The sequence below is a fragment of the Schistocerca serialis genome, chromosome 12 (assembly GCF_023864345.2).
Source record: "Schistocerca serialis cubense isolate TAMUIC-IGC-003099 chromosome 12, iqSchSeri2.2, whole genome shotgun sequence".
NCBI lineage: Eukaryota > Metazoa > Arthropoda > Insecta > Orthoptera > Acrididae > Schistocerca > Schistocerca serialis.
Window position 1 is genome coordinate 12,419,985 of NC_064649.1, and position 18,519 is coordinate 12,438,503.

At 42.2% G+C, this 18,519-nt stretch overlaps 1 protein-coding gene across 1 annotated transcript in view; it reads left to right on the forward strand.

Moving 5' to 3' along the window:
- The window catches only part of LOC126428349 (uncharacterized), a 657,372-nt gene that overhangs the window by 464,230 nt on the left and 174,623 nt on the right, over positions 1-18,519 (forward strand). Inside the window, exon 2 of the mRNA XM_050090281.1 lies at positions 1,231-1,374. Coding sequence (XP_049946238.1) covers positions 1,231-1,374 — 144 coding nt within the window. The remainder of the gene's footprint in view (positions 1-1,230; positions 1,375-18,519) is intronic.

Sequence of the window (18,519 nt, forward strand, 5' to 3'; positions counted from 1 at the left end):
AAACAAATTAAATTTAAACCATTTAACTGATAAAAAATAATGATCAAAGTCATTTCGATAAAGATTCCAAAATAAAAAATTCAAACCATCCAACAAGATTTGGAGCCACTTCATTTTGCGTACGAGGTCAGTATCTGTATCACACAGCCGTACCATTCTCAAACCTACCACCATATCTAAAGCTATAGACCATCACACGAAATTCCGAAATTCTTCCGTGGATTACTTGCAAACGAGGGCGCGCCAGGGAGGATAGCTGTAGGGTGTGATTCCATGGACCTTTAACCTACATCACTGTATGGATTGTTTCTAAAAGTCGATCCCACCATTGGGATCCCACCTTGTTAGTTCATGAAAACGAGAATTTTCGGTCATCGGAAGACTGCTTCTTATAGTAAGACATACAAATATTTCAATGAAGACAGGCGCCCCCCCCCCCCCACCCCCACCCTCTGTTACTACGGCTGCAAAATAGACTTCTGTGGAGAAATGCACCAAACCAGTTTCCAGACTGATGGTTAGAACCGAGAGACCCAGCGTCGAAATCATGCAGTTTCCTTGTGAGTGGCCAAGAGAAACTTCAAGACACACAACTGCTTAGAAACAACTCGAAAATTCCTCAGGGGATGTCAGAAATGGCGTCAATGAAACTAACCCTTTCCCCGAGGCGTTGGTTCCCACACATTTCGCGGTCGAAAACGGCAGTTCGCAGCGTGATGGGCGACAGGACGGTGTCCTTGACAACATTTGACACTTCTGACGCCCTTGGATGTTTCAGTTCTTCTCTAAAGACAGCTCCCTCCGAGAAGCCCAGGATTTTGACAATCTAATGCGCCAGTTGGACAGAATTTGGTGTAATATCCATTTGAATGACATCCAGCATATCAACGAGTGTAAAAACTGTACGCATAAGGGTTAAAGGTGGACCTATGCGTTCTTGATTTGCTCAGTTTGTGATGCGTTACCTCTCGAATGAATCACCCATTTTCTCTGAAATTGTAATCATCTGTGTGTCTGTACATCCACCAATTTCCGTCCCATTCGCATAATGACTTGTTGGTGCATCGTTCCTTTTTTTTTCTTACATTCCCTCTTGAACCACCCTGTATTTCAATCCACATCACTTCGATAAACTTTGTGCACATGGTGAACAGAGCAAGTGACTCTTGTTACCCAGACAGTGACAGAGTAGCCCAGCTGATCGATGCTTGTTGTCGTCGTGTGTTTCAGGCCTGGGGCAGTACCTGGGCGCGCCGTGCGTCGACGACTGCAGCCCCTCGCTGCCACACACCTTCTGCGACCCCGTGACGCAGGTGTGCGAGTGCGAGAAGCACTACCCCGTCAAGCTGGGCGCCACCAAGGGCTGCGCCAAGCGTGAGTACTGCCACCACTGCACGTGCTTTGCCTAATGGACTCCACACACACACACACACACACACACACACACACACACACACACACACACACGGTGTAGAAGGCGAGGGTGTCCACTGTGAAACCCTACCCACTGGGTACCTACGGCGACCAGGGCAGCGCCAGATATCGGGATCGGAGCGAGCACGAGTGGAATGTTGCGGGTTGCATACTTCACAAGTCAAGGCGCCGCTGTTACGTCAGTGTTAGCAGGCTACCGTCGTTCCCGCTGTAAGTTCCCCGACTATGACGAGTCTGAGAACCGTGGCGCTGCAGTCGCTTCATTCCTATGGACTCACTCACTACCTTTACAGGCGACACATCTTCCGAAAGACGAAAACTGAATTTCGAAAACCGTTTTTTCAATCCTTCATGTTACATTTAAGGTCTGAAGCTGGTTTGCTAGCCCTGTTAAATATGGCACTTCGAGAACAGCCGTTATACTTTCTGATTTAGTCAGCACAATTGCTATTTCTCTTCATACGAAGTGTAAACAGCTTGTAATGGTACTTGAATTACGTAACCATCATGGCACATCACCTCAACCTCTCGATACCAACAATATTCTACTGTGTTTCTGTAAAATAGTTAACATATTTCTGTGACAACATTCAGATTTGATGTCATTAATGTAGAGGTACTTCGATACATCGATATGTATATATTGCAATGATATTATTCTTAAGTGTATTCTTTCTTTTGTCACTATGATCTTTAACGTACTTGTAACTCTGATTTTTGGGCGTGTAAGCGGTTATTAGAGAGTCAAGCTTTGGTCGTCATGTTAAAAAGATGCAAATTGTTGACAGTTTGTGAAATGTGAACTTTAACAGTGAGGAAGATATTTTCAAGTATGTTTTATATTGTGAAGTGATGTTTTGGAACGAGTTACGTGATATTGCAACAAAAATAATAAAAAACAAGTGTAACTTAAATTCGGAGTGCTGATTATTTTTTTACATCACCATTGTCCTAACTTGCAAAAGTTAATCTTCATGAATGGTTTATGAAACACATCTATAAAACTTTAGAATATCGCAGAATAACACCTAGGCATCTTTGCATCCGAGCTTGAAATCATCACTACCCAGATTTTCGACGATTGAGCCATGAGTTCACAACGAGACCAGCGTGGGAAACACGAAAAGATGAGTGCCTAGTTCATTCATTATTACATGAAATGACTTTATTAACTGTGCTCTAATGACACCTGCCACATAATATAACTTTGTTGTTGCCCGAAAATGCAATATTTAGCAGCGTGAGAAACATTACAATCATAATTAATTTTTGACCTTTGTTGTGGTAGGGTTGTTAGAAGCTTCAGACTAATGTTTATATTTCACTGTACAAAAAGCCACTCCGTCCATTTTAGCCAAAGTACCGTATCAAAATCGGTTGCTTTTACATTGGAGCGAAAATCGGTTGCGGAATTGGAAGACCGGCAACTAAAAGCGGATTTCCAGAATCGATTCTGAAGTGTTTACATCGGTTTATAAAATCCGGTTTTGAGAGCCACATGTAAACGAGGTGACTGTCGCTTATTGATGAACTCGGTAGTGTAAGGCTAGCCGTGACTTACGGTTAATGTGGAAGACGAGTACACGATCTAGCTGCCGTAAAGCAGCGCTGACAACGCGAAGTGACTGACTGTTCGGGTCGGATGGCCTTCAACGAAACTGTTTTTTGTGAGACGGTGAAGGGCGTAAGATGAAAATCAGCTGATGCAAAGTATGCCAGTCGCGAATCTAGAATAAGTTTCACTCTGTAGTCTACGTTTCAGACGAAATACGTACACGATTCGTCCAGTGCAAACAAAATGGTTTCATTCTTCTTTATTCCAACATCTCTATGAGAAAACATGTGTACTGCGCCAATCGAAAACTGGGCAGAGCGAAACGTCACTCTTATTTTGCGACAAAAAAGCAAGCTATTTCTGTATGCATTAGGTCATGGCAAGTTGCGTTTATTGGTTAACAGCGAGTTGTGTAGTTTATCATTAATTCCTGTAATTTATTTTAATAATTAATCACCATTGAGAGATTGCACTTCATCCTCATGCCAAATTTTCTGCTACGGTCGTTTCGAACTAGGTAGCTCCTCTAAAGTCTGTAGGCACGGTGTTTCACAATTTGATACACACTTATAGATTGACTGGTAGATAAAGTTTTACATATGAGCCCACGCCCGGAACCGTCGTCCAGCAAGGGTACGGATCGCCAAAGTTATACGTGACGGCGCTTGTAAATGAACTCGGATGTATATAACAGGTGATTCCGTGATGATGATACAAACTTTCTTGGATGATGGAGAAGGATAAATCCATCAGTGGGACGTAAGGGTCCTCTTCCGAAACAAACGAATCGAGTGTTATGATAACCGTTCTGACACTTCAGACCGTGGAGTTCGTATATCGGTACTGTTGCTGCTAAGACCGTAGGGTAGGCAGCTTTCAGAGGTGGTACTAGGGACCACAACAAGGAAAAATGTACAGTAAACATGAGTTCTTAAACACACACATTAAGAGGTAAGAGCACTTGTTCAATAGAGATGATCTGCTTCAAATTAGCGAAGATGTACAAGTCCTCATAGCTTCTCTTGTATGCGTTTTAGAGCCCATGTTGAGTGGACTTTCTTTCTCGTCTTCTTCCATACTACCATTAGCAGAGGTATCGGAACGGTTTTCTTTTATAACTTTAGACTCGTTCGTTTTCGGTAGAGGAACCCTTACGTCAAATTGGTATAGTAATCCGTTCCTATCGTCCTTGAAAGCTTGTATCATCATCTCGGGCTCACCGTGTATAGATATATATTTACAGGCGCCTGTGCCAGTAAATTTGACGCTCTGAAGCATGGGATGACGTTTCGGAGACACAAGCTCCTACGTAAAACTTAATCTACTAAGTGCCCTCCACAACCTTTATAAGAGTCTGACATGAATTGTGAAACACCCTGTAGATATGCCCTCATAGTAATACCTCTTCCCATTTATGAAAACTGGCCCACCACCTACCGTAACGCGATCCCACCTCATTTCATGAACAAGTTAACACTTGAAACTTCCTGACACATTAAAACTGTGTGCCGGACCAACACTCAAACTCGGGACCTTTGCCTTTCGCTGGCAAGTGCTCTACCAACTGAGCTAGCCAAGCACGACACACGACCCGTCCTCACTGCTTCAATTCTGCCAGTACCTCGTCTCCTACAGTTTTAATCTGCCAGGAAGTTTCATATCAGCGCACATTCCGCTGCAGAGTGAAAATCTCATTCAAGTTAACATTTGCTTAGCGCAACGGTAAATAGTACTTGAAGAACTGAGGATCGTACTATCTTCCCTTCTTACATGAATCAGTAACCTTCGGTACTGATACGAAAATGTATCCTTACCTAGTACGACACTCTCAAATCGTAAGTGTTTCTTGATATCAAATTATTCTACAGAGTTGAGCCTCAATACGAGAGCATCAGACGAGAGGTTTCATGAACAAACAGTATTTATGTCAATAAAGAACCATTATTATCGCCCCCGGTGTTTTGTCTAATAAATAACATTATACAGTGAATATTACGAATGGAATCTTAACGATAATCCACTGTAAACGCATAAGATTAGAATAGCTGTATGCTTCGAGATTGTCACGTCGGTAATAATAAATAATTCTCACCGATACTGAAACTATAATAAAAGATTTTTCTTTGCTTTCAGTCCTTTAGCGTGGGGAAATATCTCTCTTCCTTCGATAACTTAAAAAACACATGCAGTTTAACATTGCCGCACACATACAAACATTGTAATCATTTCAGTAGAAAATATTTCTCTGACTTTGTTTATTCCTGCGATACTGTTAGCCTAGATTAAAACCTCTGGTAGTCTGTCAACCTTATCTGTGATCGTCAAATACAACAATAAATAAATTGCGTAAGGTAATTTTTTTTGTCCTAATTTGAATTAATTTTTATAGTGGACTTCTCGTAATCTTTCCTTTTATATTCGTGTTTACTTTCTTTAGTGCGTTAGTCGTAAATACATAAAAGACTTCAATTTAAAACGCACTCGTTAAAAATTTTTTCTTTCTTTTTCCCTCTCTCTTCTTTTATTAAATTTAGACTGCAAGTGCTATGAAAGGCTTCATTCTGTCTTTTGCTCTCACTTTAAATCTCCATTGCCACTCTTAATGAACGCTGGTGGTATCGTCAGAGACAATTCAGTGATCGGATCTGTCTTTAGTTAATTACGGTTGGATACGACAAATGTTCACCTGCTCTGAATTTTATCAACCCTCGTCTTTCACGTAATACATACAACGATTCTAGTCACAAAAAATAGAAACCGATGTCGTTATATTTTTTTTTACATTTCGATGTGGGCGTATCTTTTTTATGCTTTATTGAACTATGGAATATCCGAGATGGATTATTTATACTTTACTGATTATTCATCATATAACGATGCCCCTCTTACAGTGAATATGATGGATTAGTGCCAGCAAAGAAACTAATTCCCTTTCACCTGAAGCGAATCTCACAACAAAAACAAAACAAATACCCTACGTGTCACCGTCACTTGCAATTAACAATTAAGAATGATAATCAAAGCTCTGTCTCTTCAGAAGTTGGCAGTTCCCGAACCCGCTAGTAAAATCCAATTTTATAGTGGTCATTCATCACAGTGAATTCTCAAAATTACAAAATAGCTTGATATGGTTCCAAAGTTTCAGGGTCGAAATTGATCAGTGGGATAGGGCAGATCTCAGCTTTCAAATACCAGACGCTCTATGCAGTACAAAACAATAGCGCTTCCTAAATACCATTCGCCAGGGACTGCCGCGACAACAATAATCGCTACACCGATACTTCACCTCGCTCGGGTATAACAAATCCCCGTCAATCACGTAATAATATTTAGCACGACTCAAGTACCTTAGAGCAAGCCAATAGTTCCACTAGCTTTACCTGCAGGAAAAAATCTTATCCATCATTCAACACAAATCAGACTACATAACGATGCTGTATCAAATAAACTGCAAAAGATACTGCATAAGCTATGTCGTTCCTTCAAATTCAGTTACTATAAAGATCATCATCATGTAATAAGTGTATTTGCCTTGTGGTTACAAAAGAACTTCTGAACTAACTTCCACACAAACAGCTAACCGAAAACACGTTTTTTGGAGCACACTGAAATTCCAAGGTAGCTTTATCGCTCCACACGTGCTAACCGCATTCACTATGCACAGTTAGACTTACTGCACGAGACGAGTAATAAGAGTAGTTCACCAGCGTCTTCCCAACAAGACGATCTGCCTTGCTTGGTTCGTGACAAGAAGGGAATTGCCCGTCCTCCATTTTAATCTCAAAATGTACCATCTTTCGAGACAAACATGTACCAGTTTTGAAATATTACAATATTAAAATCGTTGGAGGCGATGGCTGTCGATTTCTGGAATCTGCTGTAGCCGCCGCCGCACTCTCTCTGTTTTATTGCAACGCTGCCCATTTTAATGCGATTCTGTCTGTTTTAATTATTCGGGAGTTGACCGTCTGGTTTTACACTTTCTTTGCTTTTTGCGTTTAATTTGATTGGGAAACCGTTGAGATTGAACTTAACATACACATGGATGGACATGAGAAATGAAAGGTTACAATAAATTTTTCATCTGTGATTATTACTTCACGTACGAAATATTCTGTTGCAGATTAATAAAAATGAATTTCTTTGAATATTCGAAAATAATGATTCAAGTTTTACTTTTATTCAAGTACTAAAGCTGTTTGTGCAAGAATGAAAATAATATTGTCCATTGAACTTAGCAAACATTTTCACGTTGCAGTGGATTTTTGTTTAACTGGATATACCCCAACAAGCTTTGAAGCAAAAGACTATCTTTACTATATGAAAATGTTTTCTTTTTTTATGTATTGCTAAGCTCTCATGAAAATTATCCACTTTTAAATACACTTTACGATATGTTAAGAATTTATCACTTTTTTGAATGAAAATTTACAAAAGCTGCAGCTTGAATCCACCTGTGAATGCACAAGATAAAATCTACTATCTCCTTTTATTCCGCGTCTGGAATGCTGTGAAAGGAAACACGTTATTATTTTCGTTCACCTCTACCTATACCCCTTTTAGGATGTGGTCGCTATTGCGATCGTGTATTTAAATCTGCCGCTGCTGCAGACAGCTCGCTCGCAGCACATTTCCACACCGCCAGCGATATCCAATAAAATGCTGAAATTTCTTAAATAAATTGGGTAATATCCGGTGTGAACTTTGCAGTAATTGTGACAAACAGATTTTACTAGATAAATATATTTTAACAGAAACAATTAAAATCTTTACACACCTTTTACAGTCCCAGCTGAAAATGGCGTCGATAATCAACTTACGACAAATGAAGACTACCTAAGAGCCTAATGCAACGTGACGGGCTCCTCTCCCATTCAGACCGTGCAGAAGACAAGCGATTCTACTACAATATATTGCCTATTTATATCTTAATTAATTCTTGTACAGTCTTTGTCATTTTTAATTACATATCGTTTCTTCTGTGGCGGTTTTCACATCCTCCGCCACAGATAGTATTCCACACTCTTTGAATAATCATTTATAATAGCAGAATTCATAATTATCTCTTTCCTCACAAAATTAAGTGTCCTTTCGAAATTCAATTAACAGAAATACATGTAAATTATTTGTTACAGTGAGCATTATACATCGAAATGTTCTGTTAACTTGCACTTTGGATGCGTAGCTGCCAGAGAACGTGGCACTGTTGCAAGTAGGTTTCGTTTTTTATTTTTTCTTCCTATTTAAATACTTTACATAAGATCTAAAAAAAATTTTAAATTTCTTTAAAATTCTCGAAAAAATTTTTTAAGAAATTTTAAGGGTTCTCTAGTTATTTGGTAATATATATTACATGGGTCTTTTCCTCCTTATGTAGTTCACCTGAGGATGCTGTTTTAATGCAGCGAAACCGCTCGTGACAACAAAGAAATAACCAGTTATAGCTGTCTCGCGGTTCATGTTACTTATATACGCATTCATTGTGAAGTTCGGCCGCTGTGGCTGCCCGTGTTACAAAGTTATATCTGACGCAGCGAAAGTGCTCCCGAGTTAGCAGACACACAAAACACGATACACTGGAAGTCGGCATATATGACAGTCAATTTTCAAGCTACAGACAAAGGTGATAGATAATGTGGATGCAGTTGTCGGAAAGCATCCGGCTCACTGCCGTACCACATGGGGCATCAATACACAATGTGTGACTGGAATAAAGATTTCTTAGCAGACAGGATGCACTGTGTCGACAAATGTACAAATAATTACAAGTGCGCTCAAGGGCAGTGATAACAAAAGAACCAACACAATGGATTTAGCCGGTTGTTGGAAAACAAATTGACTCATTCAGTTGTAGTTTTACGTATCGGCTGAATTACTCATTTATTCTTTTGATCTAAACCATTCTATAAGAGCGACGGAATGAAAACAGACGGGCAGTGCGCCCCATTCTGTTCTGAGCGGAAAAATTCGATCGTTTGGCCATTGTTAAATCTGCATTGTCGATTGCGCTCTGTTATCGCCAGTCGTCATTCCTGTTGGCGTTTCAGGATTGGAAAAAACCGACTGGTTAAAACCGATACCGGCATCTTAGTTTCGGTATTGTTTGATCTCGGTTATGACACTTTACTTTTTTTACGTTAACCGAGGGGGAAAAAATCCGAAATATCACTAAGCCATAGCAGCAGTGCTAGGATTTTTCGTTCTTGAATACTCGTCTTTTTTTTTTTAAAAAAAAAGCGACTAATGTTTACTCGTGAAATTTCCTTTGCTTTCTGCTTTCCCTTCTTTGCTTAGAACTGGGTTTCCATCTGAGCTCTTGATATTCATACAAGTGGATCTCTTTTCTCCAAAGGTCCCTTCAGTTTTCCTGTAGGTAGTACCTATCTTGCCCCTAGTGAGATACGCCTCCACATCCTTACATTTGTCCTCTAGCCATCCTTGCTTAGCCATTTTGCACTTCCTGTCGATCTCATTTTTGAGACGATTTTATTCGTTTTTGCCTGCTTTATTTACTGCATTTTTATATCTTCTCCTTTCATCAATTAAATTCAGTATCTCTTCTGTTACCCAAGGATTTCGACTAGCCCTCGTCTTTTTACCTACTTGATCCTCTGCTGCCTTCACTATTTCATTCCTCAAAGCTACCCATTCTTCTTCTACCGTACTTCTTTCCCCAGTTCCTGCCAATTGTTCCCTTATGCTCTCCCTGCAACTCTGTACAACCTATGGTTTAGTCAGTTTATCCAGGTACCATCTCCTTAAATTCCCACCTTTTTGCAGTTTCTTCAGTTTTAATCTACAGTTCATAACCAATAGATTGTGGTCAGAGTCGACATCTGCCACTGGAAATGTCTTACAATTTAAAACCTGGTTCCTAAATCTCTGTCTTACCATTATATAATCTATCTGATACCTTCTAGTATCTCCAGGATTCTTCCATGTATACAACCTTCTTTTATGATTCTTGAACCAAATGTTAGCTATGATTGAGTTATGCTCTGTGCAAAATTCTACCAGACGGCTTCCTCTTTCATTTCTTACCCCGAATCCATATTCACCTACTATGTTTCCTTCCCTCCCTTTTCCTACTCTCAAATTTCATTCACCCACAATTTTCGTCTCCCTTCACTACCTGAATAATTTCTTTTATCTCATCATATATTTCATCAACTTCTTCATCATCTGCAGAGCTAGTTGGCATATAAATTTGTACTACTGTAGTAGGCATGTGCTTCGTGTCTATCTTGGCCACAATAATGCGTTCACTATTTTTTTTTCACAACTAGAGAGCTACGTCAAACCAGTCTCCGGACTGAAGACAACAACAACTACTACTACTGTTATTATTATTATTATTATTATTATTATTATTATTACTTTTCGTTGTCATGCTTGAGAAACTCGAGCATATAAATGAAATGTAAAACTATTTCCTAACATAAAACTTTTTGAATTTAGTAGCCGTAATATGCATTTAAAATTGGTACTTCGTGAATTACATTCTGTCGTATTATTTACGTAAAGGAAGTAGATAAAAAAGACGATTTGTGACAAAAAAGTCTCGCTTATTTGGCGTATGGAACATTTGCTGCAATATTAGATAGTCCTATTTCTTTTTATCTAGCAGACAGTGACAAAACAGGCGCAATCAAATCGAGAAACCACACCCAGTCTCAGGTACTATTCGTATTAAGAGCTTTCTCGGTATTAGACAACGACATTTTGACTTTTCAGGTAGCGAAAAGTCGGTGGAAGTTGGATGAGGTAATAGATTCTTTGGTAGAAAGGAAAACACGCTGTGTAGAGTCGTAGCAAGATTAGAAAGAAAAAAATGCTGGAATCTAAGGGCTGAAGAAATGTGTACCGTCTTGCTTCACTGTTGTCTTTATGGGTTTTATGTTTCCTATATTTAATTTTAAGTCACACAAAAGATAAAATTGTTAGCTAATAGGCTATAAAGAGTGCAAATATTCTAAAGATTTCTTATCCTCCGTGTTACAAAGAATCCCTTCCAGTATTAACTTTAAAAAAAAAAAAAAAAAAAAAAGAAAGAGGGGTAGGGTATCAAACCGGTCGACTGGGAACGAGAGAGGCAGCACAGGGCATTTTAATTTCCACTTTCCTGAAAATAGGTTTGATGGCCATTACAAAATATTCACGTTTGAACTCCGCAGAGTGACATGAAGTGACGTGCGATAGAAGAATGCTGTATTAAGAGGCGTAGCACTGCGCTTTGGCACATTTAAGACTAAATAACATGTCTTACATTTCCTCGAACATATGTTTTATATATAAAACCCTTCGGAAAGGTGTGCGCTACAAAATGAACGTATTTTCGGAAAAGGGATTTTTTTTTTAATTTTTGGCGTCCTATCTTAAGCGTTCGGGGGGGGGGGGGGGGGGGGATGGAAGAGTGGGGCGCCACTTTAAAGTTTTCCTGCTGGTTCGGAAATGTCGTAGATCCGGGACTGCTTGCGTCTGACCCGCCTAAGCTCTGGAATCCAGCAACGGACGGACGACTGACTGGAATGCGATTTCAGCTCCGCCGTAGCCGGATGTATCGATTTCTCGAGCTGCACAAAGGCAAGACGGTGCAGAAAGGAGTACTTGGGAGCGGACCAAAGAGGAGCGAGACAAAAGACGCTCCAGTGGGCGTGGCGTGGCGTTTGCCGGCCGTAATTTTCGGCGCCTCTGATAAGTTTGCTCCTTCCGGCGCTTTTTGTTCACCCCCTGCCGGCTGTGCAGGGCTCCGTCACTGTGTGTATATATATACGTGTCTGCCACGGCACCTTGCTCGCCGCCCCAGCCTTTGCAGTTCTCTTATTACGGCGTCCTTATCGCGCGAAGATGGATCTTCCCTTCTTGTCATTACATCGCCAGCGTGGTGTAAGTTTTTGTTTCCTGTAACTTAGCGGGAGGGGGGTGTTGGAGGGAGGGGCGTCATAATATTCTCCAGCAACCTGAAAACAGGGACAAAAAAAGATAAATAATCGACATAAAAACAACTAAAAATCTATAAGTATTCTGGTAGTTCTGTTTGAAGCAAGTTAAATTAAGAATCAAAATACATAGCATTAATATCTACACTACTAGCCATTAAAACTGCTACACCACGAAGATGACGTGCTACAGACACGAAATTTAACCGACAGGAAGAAGATGCTGTGATATGCAAATGATTAGCTTTTCAGAGCATTCACACAAGGTGGGCACCGGTGGCGACACCTGCAAAGTGCTGACACGAGGAAAGTTTCCAACCGATTTCTCATACACAAACAGCAGTTGACCGGCGTTGCCTGGTGAAACGTCGTTGTGATGCCTCGTGTAAGGAGGAGAAATGCGTACCATCACGTTTCCGACTTTGATAAAGGTCGGATTGTAGCCTATCACGATTGCGGTTTATCATATCGCGACATTGCTCCTCGCGTTGGTCGAAATCCAATGACTGTTAGCAGAATATGGAACCGGTGGCTTCAGGACGGTAATACAGAACGCCGTGCTGGATCCAAACGGCCTCGTATCACTAGTAGTCGAGATGACAGGCATCTTATCCGCATGGCTGTAACGGATCGTGCAGCCACGTCTCGATCCCTGAGTCAACAGATGGGGACGTTTGCAAGACAACAACCATCTGCACGAACAGTTCGACGACGTATGCAGCAGCACGGACTATCAGCTCGGAGACCATGGCTGCAGTTACCCTTGACGCTGCATCACAGACAGGAGCGCCTGCGATGGCGTACTCAACGACGAACGAGGGTGCACGAATGGCAAAACGTCATTTTTCGGATGAATCCAGGTTCTGTATACAGCATCACGATGGTCGCATCCGTGTTTGGTGACATCGCGATGAACGCACATTGGAAGCGTGTATTCGTCATCGCCATACTGGCGTATCACACGGCGTGATGGTAATGGGGTGCCATTGGTTACACGTCTCGGTCACCTCTTGTTCGCATTGACGCCACTTTGAACAGTGGACGTTACATTTCATATGTGTTACGACCCGTGGCTCTACCTTTCATTCGATCCCTGCGAAGCCCTACATTTCAGCAGGATAATGCACGACCGCATGTTGCAAGTCCTGCACGGGCCTTTCTGGATATAGAAAATGTTCGACTGCTGCCCTGGCCAGCACATTCTCCAGATCTCTCACCAATTGAAAACGTCTGGTCAATGGTGGCCGAGCATCTGGCTCGTCACAATACGGCAGTCACTACTCTTGATGAACTGTGGTATCGTGTTGAAGCTGCATGGGCAGCTGTAACTGTACACGCCATCCAAGCTCTGTTTGACTCAATGCCCAGGCGTATCAAGGCCATTATTATGGCCAGAGGTGGTTGTTCTAGGTACCGATTTATCAGGATCTATCCACCCAAATTGCGTGAAAAAGTAATCACATGTCAGTTCTTGTATAGTATATTTGTCCAATGAATACCAGTTTATCACCTGCATTCTTGGTGTAGCAATTTTAATGGCCAGTAGTGTATGTGTCACAGGCAGCCTTTTGGAAGAAAAGTGCCATCATCCAGGTGCAAAGATTGCAGAATGAAGGAACGAACCATACACTAGACATCTATGAGCCATGGCACTAGGGCCGATTGCTCAACCTTCGCTACCTGGAGATAAAATTTGGCATTACATCGGAAACTGAAATATATTCACGACTCAGCTCTATTGAACAGGGTGTATAAAAAAGAATCAGCCGATTTAGCGTCTCCATTTCTGAAACTAATAAACATACCCAATGAATTTTGCTTGTTGAGTAACGGGAAACTCAAAGTTTTTTTTTTTTCTTTTACACCTTCTCATTTCCCTTTGAGATGCACGACGTATGTCAATGCTGTATTCAAATTCTTCCCGCACTGCAGCGAGCATGTCTTGACTTACAGTTTCCACAGCTGCTGTTATGCGATGTCTCAGTTCATTCATTGTTGTTGGTAACGGAGGGACATAAACAAAGTCCTTTATAAAGCCCCACAAATAATAATCACATACAGTGAGGTCCGGTGACCTTGGGGTGGGGGGGGGGGGCAGTAATGTAAGGCTGAATCATTTGGTCCAGTGCGACCGACCCATCGTTCAGTAACCCTTTGATTTACAAATTCCCACACTTCCAGATGCCAGTGTGGCGGTGCCCCATTCTGGTGGTAAATGAAGTCGTTTGAATCAGTCTTCAACAATGGGAAAAGAAAGATTTCAAGCATATCTAGATACGTGCTTCCTGTAACAGTGTTATCGGCAAAGAAAAATGAACCGTATACATTTTCCCATGAAACTTCACAGAACACATTAAATTTTGGAGAGTTCCTCTCATGTTGTACATCATGATCTGGTTGTTCCGTACCTCATATACTCACATTATGACGGTTCACCTTTCCATTTAAATGGAGTGTTGCCTCGTCACTAAACAGTAAGCGTGGAAGAAAACTGACAGCCTCCATCTGGCCAACATCGACATTACAGAGCTCCACACGTTGTAGTTGTCTTGTGACAGCCAGAGCGAGAGCACCAGCAGCAGCGAGTACTGTTTGTATAAAGCGTTTATTTTGCATTTTGTTTACGACCTTCCACTAAGGAAGGGATTCTATTTGTGTTTATCTGCTCTGCATAGTAACTAACAGTTCTTGATAAAACTTTACGTAGTTTTCGTGTTAGATTTCTTAGTGTTTTCTTGATCGTTTAGAACAGAAAGCGCCCTAAAACCGTCTTTTGTTTGTTTCGCGGCCGTTAGCCACTAGTCACTTGAATCAGCAGTTGTCTTGTGACAGCCAGAGCGAGAGCACCAGCAGCAGCGAGTACTGTTTGTATAAAGCGTTTTTGTACTTATTTGCTGCGCTTAGCTTTTAAATAGTTTTTCTGGGAAAACCTAGCGTAGTTTTCGCGTCTCGTATTTCAGTGAGTGTTTCTTGATTATCAGAGTAGCTCATCAGAAGATTATCTTGGGAATTTGTCACCGTATAGAGTAGGGTAAACATAGTCATGTGTAGGGACTGTGGTTGTTGTGAGCGGACGCAAGGAGAATTGGCCACTCTTCGGGGGCAGGTGGAGGCTTTGTCTGTTAGGCTCATCGAGCTCGAGGCGCAGGCGTCGGCTCGTAGTGGCGTTGGGGCAACTGTGGTGAGACCTATGCCTACTTCGGTGGCCTTGGAATTACATGGAACCCCTGATGTCGCTGCGTCTTCCGGCAGTGAGCATCTTACCGGTCAGCCATCACTCCAGGGTGAATGGCGGACAGTGGTGGGCTCGCGCGTGCCTGGCCGAAAGGCGAAGGTGGGATCTGGCCGCGTGGCAGCTGCCTTACCCCTTTCCAACAGGTACGGGGTGCTTCCTAGTGGTGATGACATCGTTTCCGAGCCACCACAGGATGCCTCGCCTGTTGGGCCAGTGGCCGATTCTCCGGCAAGGTCCCGACAGTCACAGAGGGCGGGCCTATTAGTTATAGGGAGCTCCAACGTTAGGCGGGTTATGGAGCCCCTCAGGAAAATAGCGGGTAGGTCGGGGAAGAATGCCAGTGTGCACTCGGTGTGCTTGCCGGGGAGTCTCGTCCGTAATGTGGAGGAGGCCCTTCCGGCAGCTATTGAACGCACTGGGTGTGACCGGCTGCAGATAGTAGCACATGTCGGAACGAATGACGCCTGCCGCTTGGGTTCTGAGGCCATCCTTGGTTCCTTCCGGCGGCTGGCTGATTTGGTGAAGACAACCAGCATCGCACGCGGAGTGCAAGCTGAGCTTAATATCTGCAGCATAGTGCCCAGAGTCGATCGCGGTCCTCTGGTTTGGAGCCGTGTGGAGGGTCTAAACCAGAGGCTCAGACGACTCTGCGACTATAATGGTTGCAAATTCATCGACCTCCGTTATTGGGTGGAGAACTGTAGGGCCCCCCTAGACAGGTCAGGCGTGCACTACACACCGGAAGCAGCTACTAGGGTAGCAGAGTACGTGTGGCGTGCACACGGGGGTTTTTTAGGTTAGAGGGACCCCCCCTTGGGCGAAACGATAAAATACCTGACGGCTTACCAGAGAGGACATTATCATCGTTGATAAAGAACGTCCGTCCTCAGAGACCAAAAACAGGAAAAGTTAACGTAATATTGGTAAACTGCAGGAGTATCCAGGGCAAGGTTCCTGAATTAGTATCTCTTATTGAAGGAAATAGTGCGCATATAGTATTAGGAACGGAAAGTTGGTTAAAACCGGAAGTGAACAGTAACGAAATCCTAGACACAGAATGGAATATATACCGCAAGGATAGGATAAACGCCAATGGTGGAGGAGTATTTATAGCAGTAAAGAATTCAATAATATGCAGTGAAGTTATTAGCGAATGCGAATGTGAAATAATCTGGGTTAAGTTAAGTATCAAAGGTGGGTCAGATATGATAGTCGGATGCTTCTATAGACCACCTGCATCAGCAACCGCAGTAGTTGAGCGCCTCAGAGAGAACCTGCAGAACGTCGTGAAGAAGTTTCGTGATCATACTATTGTAATAGGGGGAGACTTCAATCTACCAGGTATAGAATGGGATAGTCACACAATCAGAACTGGAGCCAGGGACAGAGACTCTTGTGACATTATCCTGACTGCCTTGTCCGAGAATTACTTCGAGCAGATAGTTAGAGAACCAACTCGTGAAGCTAACGTTTTAGACCTCATAGCAACAAATAGACCGGAACTTTTCGACTCCGTGAATGTAGAAGAGGGTATCAGTGATCATAAGTCAGTGGTTGCATCAATGACTACAAGTGTAATAAGAAATGCCAAGAAAGGAAGGAAAATATATTTGCTTAACAAGAGTGATAGGGCACAAATCGCAGAATATCTGAGCGACCACCATCAAACGTTCATTTCTGAGGAAGAGGATGTGGAACAAAAATGGAAAAAATTCAGGAACATCGTCCAGTACGCCTTAGATAAGTTCGTACCGACTAAGGTCCAAAGCGAGGGGAAAGATCCACCGTGGTATAACAATCATGTACGAAAGGTACTACGGAAACAAAGAAAGCTTCATCATAGGTTTAAGAGTAGTCGAATCATAGCTGATAAGGAAAAGCTGAACGAAGCGAAAAAGAGCGTAAAGAGAGCAATGAGAGAAGCATTCAACGAATTCGAACATAAAACATTGGCAAACAATCTAAACAAGAACCCTAAAAAGTTTTGGTCATATGTAAAATCGGTAAGCGGATCTAAATCCCCTATTCAGTCACTCGTTGACCACGATGGCACCGAAACAGAGGACGACCGAAGAACGGCAGAAATACTGAATTCAGTGTTCCGAAACTGTTTCACTGCGGAAAATCGTAACACGGTCCCTGACTTCAGCCGTCGCACGGACGCCAAAATGGAAAATATTGAAATAAACGATATCGGAATTGAAAAACAACTGCTATCACTTAGTAGCGGAAAAGCATCCGGACCAGACGAGATACCCTTAAGATTCTACAGTGATTATGCTAAAGAACTTGCCCCCTTTCTATCAGCAATTTATCGTAGATCGCTGGAAGAACGTAAAGTACCTAGCGACTGGAAGAAAGCGCAGGTCGTTCCCATTTTCAAGAAGGGTCATAAATCAGATGCGAATAATTATAGGCCTATTTCGCTTACGTCAATCTGTTGTAGAATAATGGAACATGTTTTGTGTTCTCGTATTATGACGTTCTTAGATAATACAAATCTCCTTCATCATAACCAACATGGATTCCGCAAACAGAGATCATGTGAAACTCAGCTCGCCCTATTTGCCCAAGAAATTCACAGTGCCGTAGACACTGGCGAGCAGATTGATGCCGTATTCCTGGACTTCAGGAAGGCATTTGATACGGTTCCGCACTTACGTTTAGTGAAAAAAATACGAGCTTACGGAATATCGGACCAGGTTTGTGATTGGATTCAGGATTTCCTAGAAGAAAGAACACAACATGTCATTCTTAACGGTTCAAAATCTGCAGATGTAGAGGTAATTTCGGGAGTACCGCAGGGAAGCGTGATAGGACCTTTATTGTTTACAATATACATAAATGACTTAGTTGACAACATCGGTAGCTCCGTGAGGCTATTTGCAGATGACACGGTTGTCTACAAGAAAGTAGCAACATCAGAAGACTCGTACGTACTCCAGGAGGACCTGCAGAGGATTAATGCATGGTGCGACAGCTGGCAGCTTTCCCTAAACGTAGATAAATGTAATATAATGCGCATACATAGGGGCAGAAATCCATTCCAGTACGATTATGCCATAGGTGGTAAATCATTGGAAGCGGTAACGACCGTAAAATACTTAGGAGTTACTATCCGGAGCGATCTGAAGTGGAATGATCACATAAAACAAATAGTGGGAAAAGCAGGCGCCAGGTTGAGATTCATAGGAAGAATTCTAAGAAAATGTGACTCATCGACGAAAGAAGTAGCTTACAAAACGCTTGTTCGTCCGATTCTTGAGTATTGCTCATCAGTATGGGACCCTTACCAGGTTGGATTAATAGAAGGGATAGACATGATCCAGCGAAAAGCAGCGCGATTCGTCATGGGG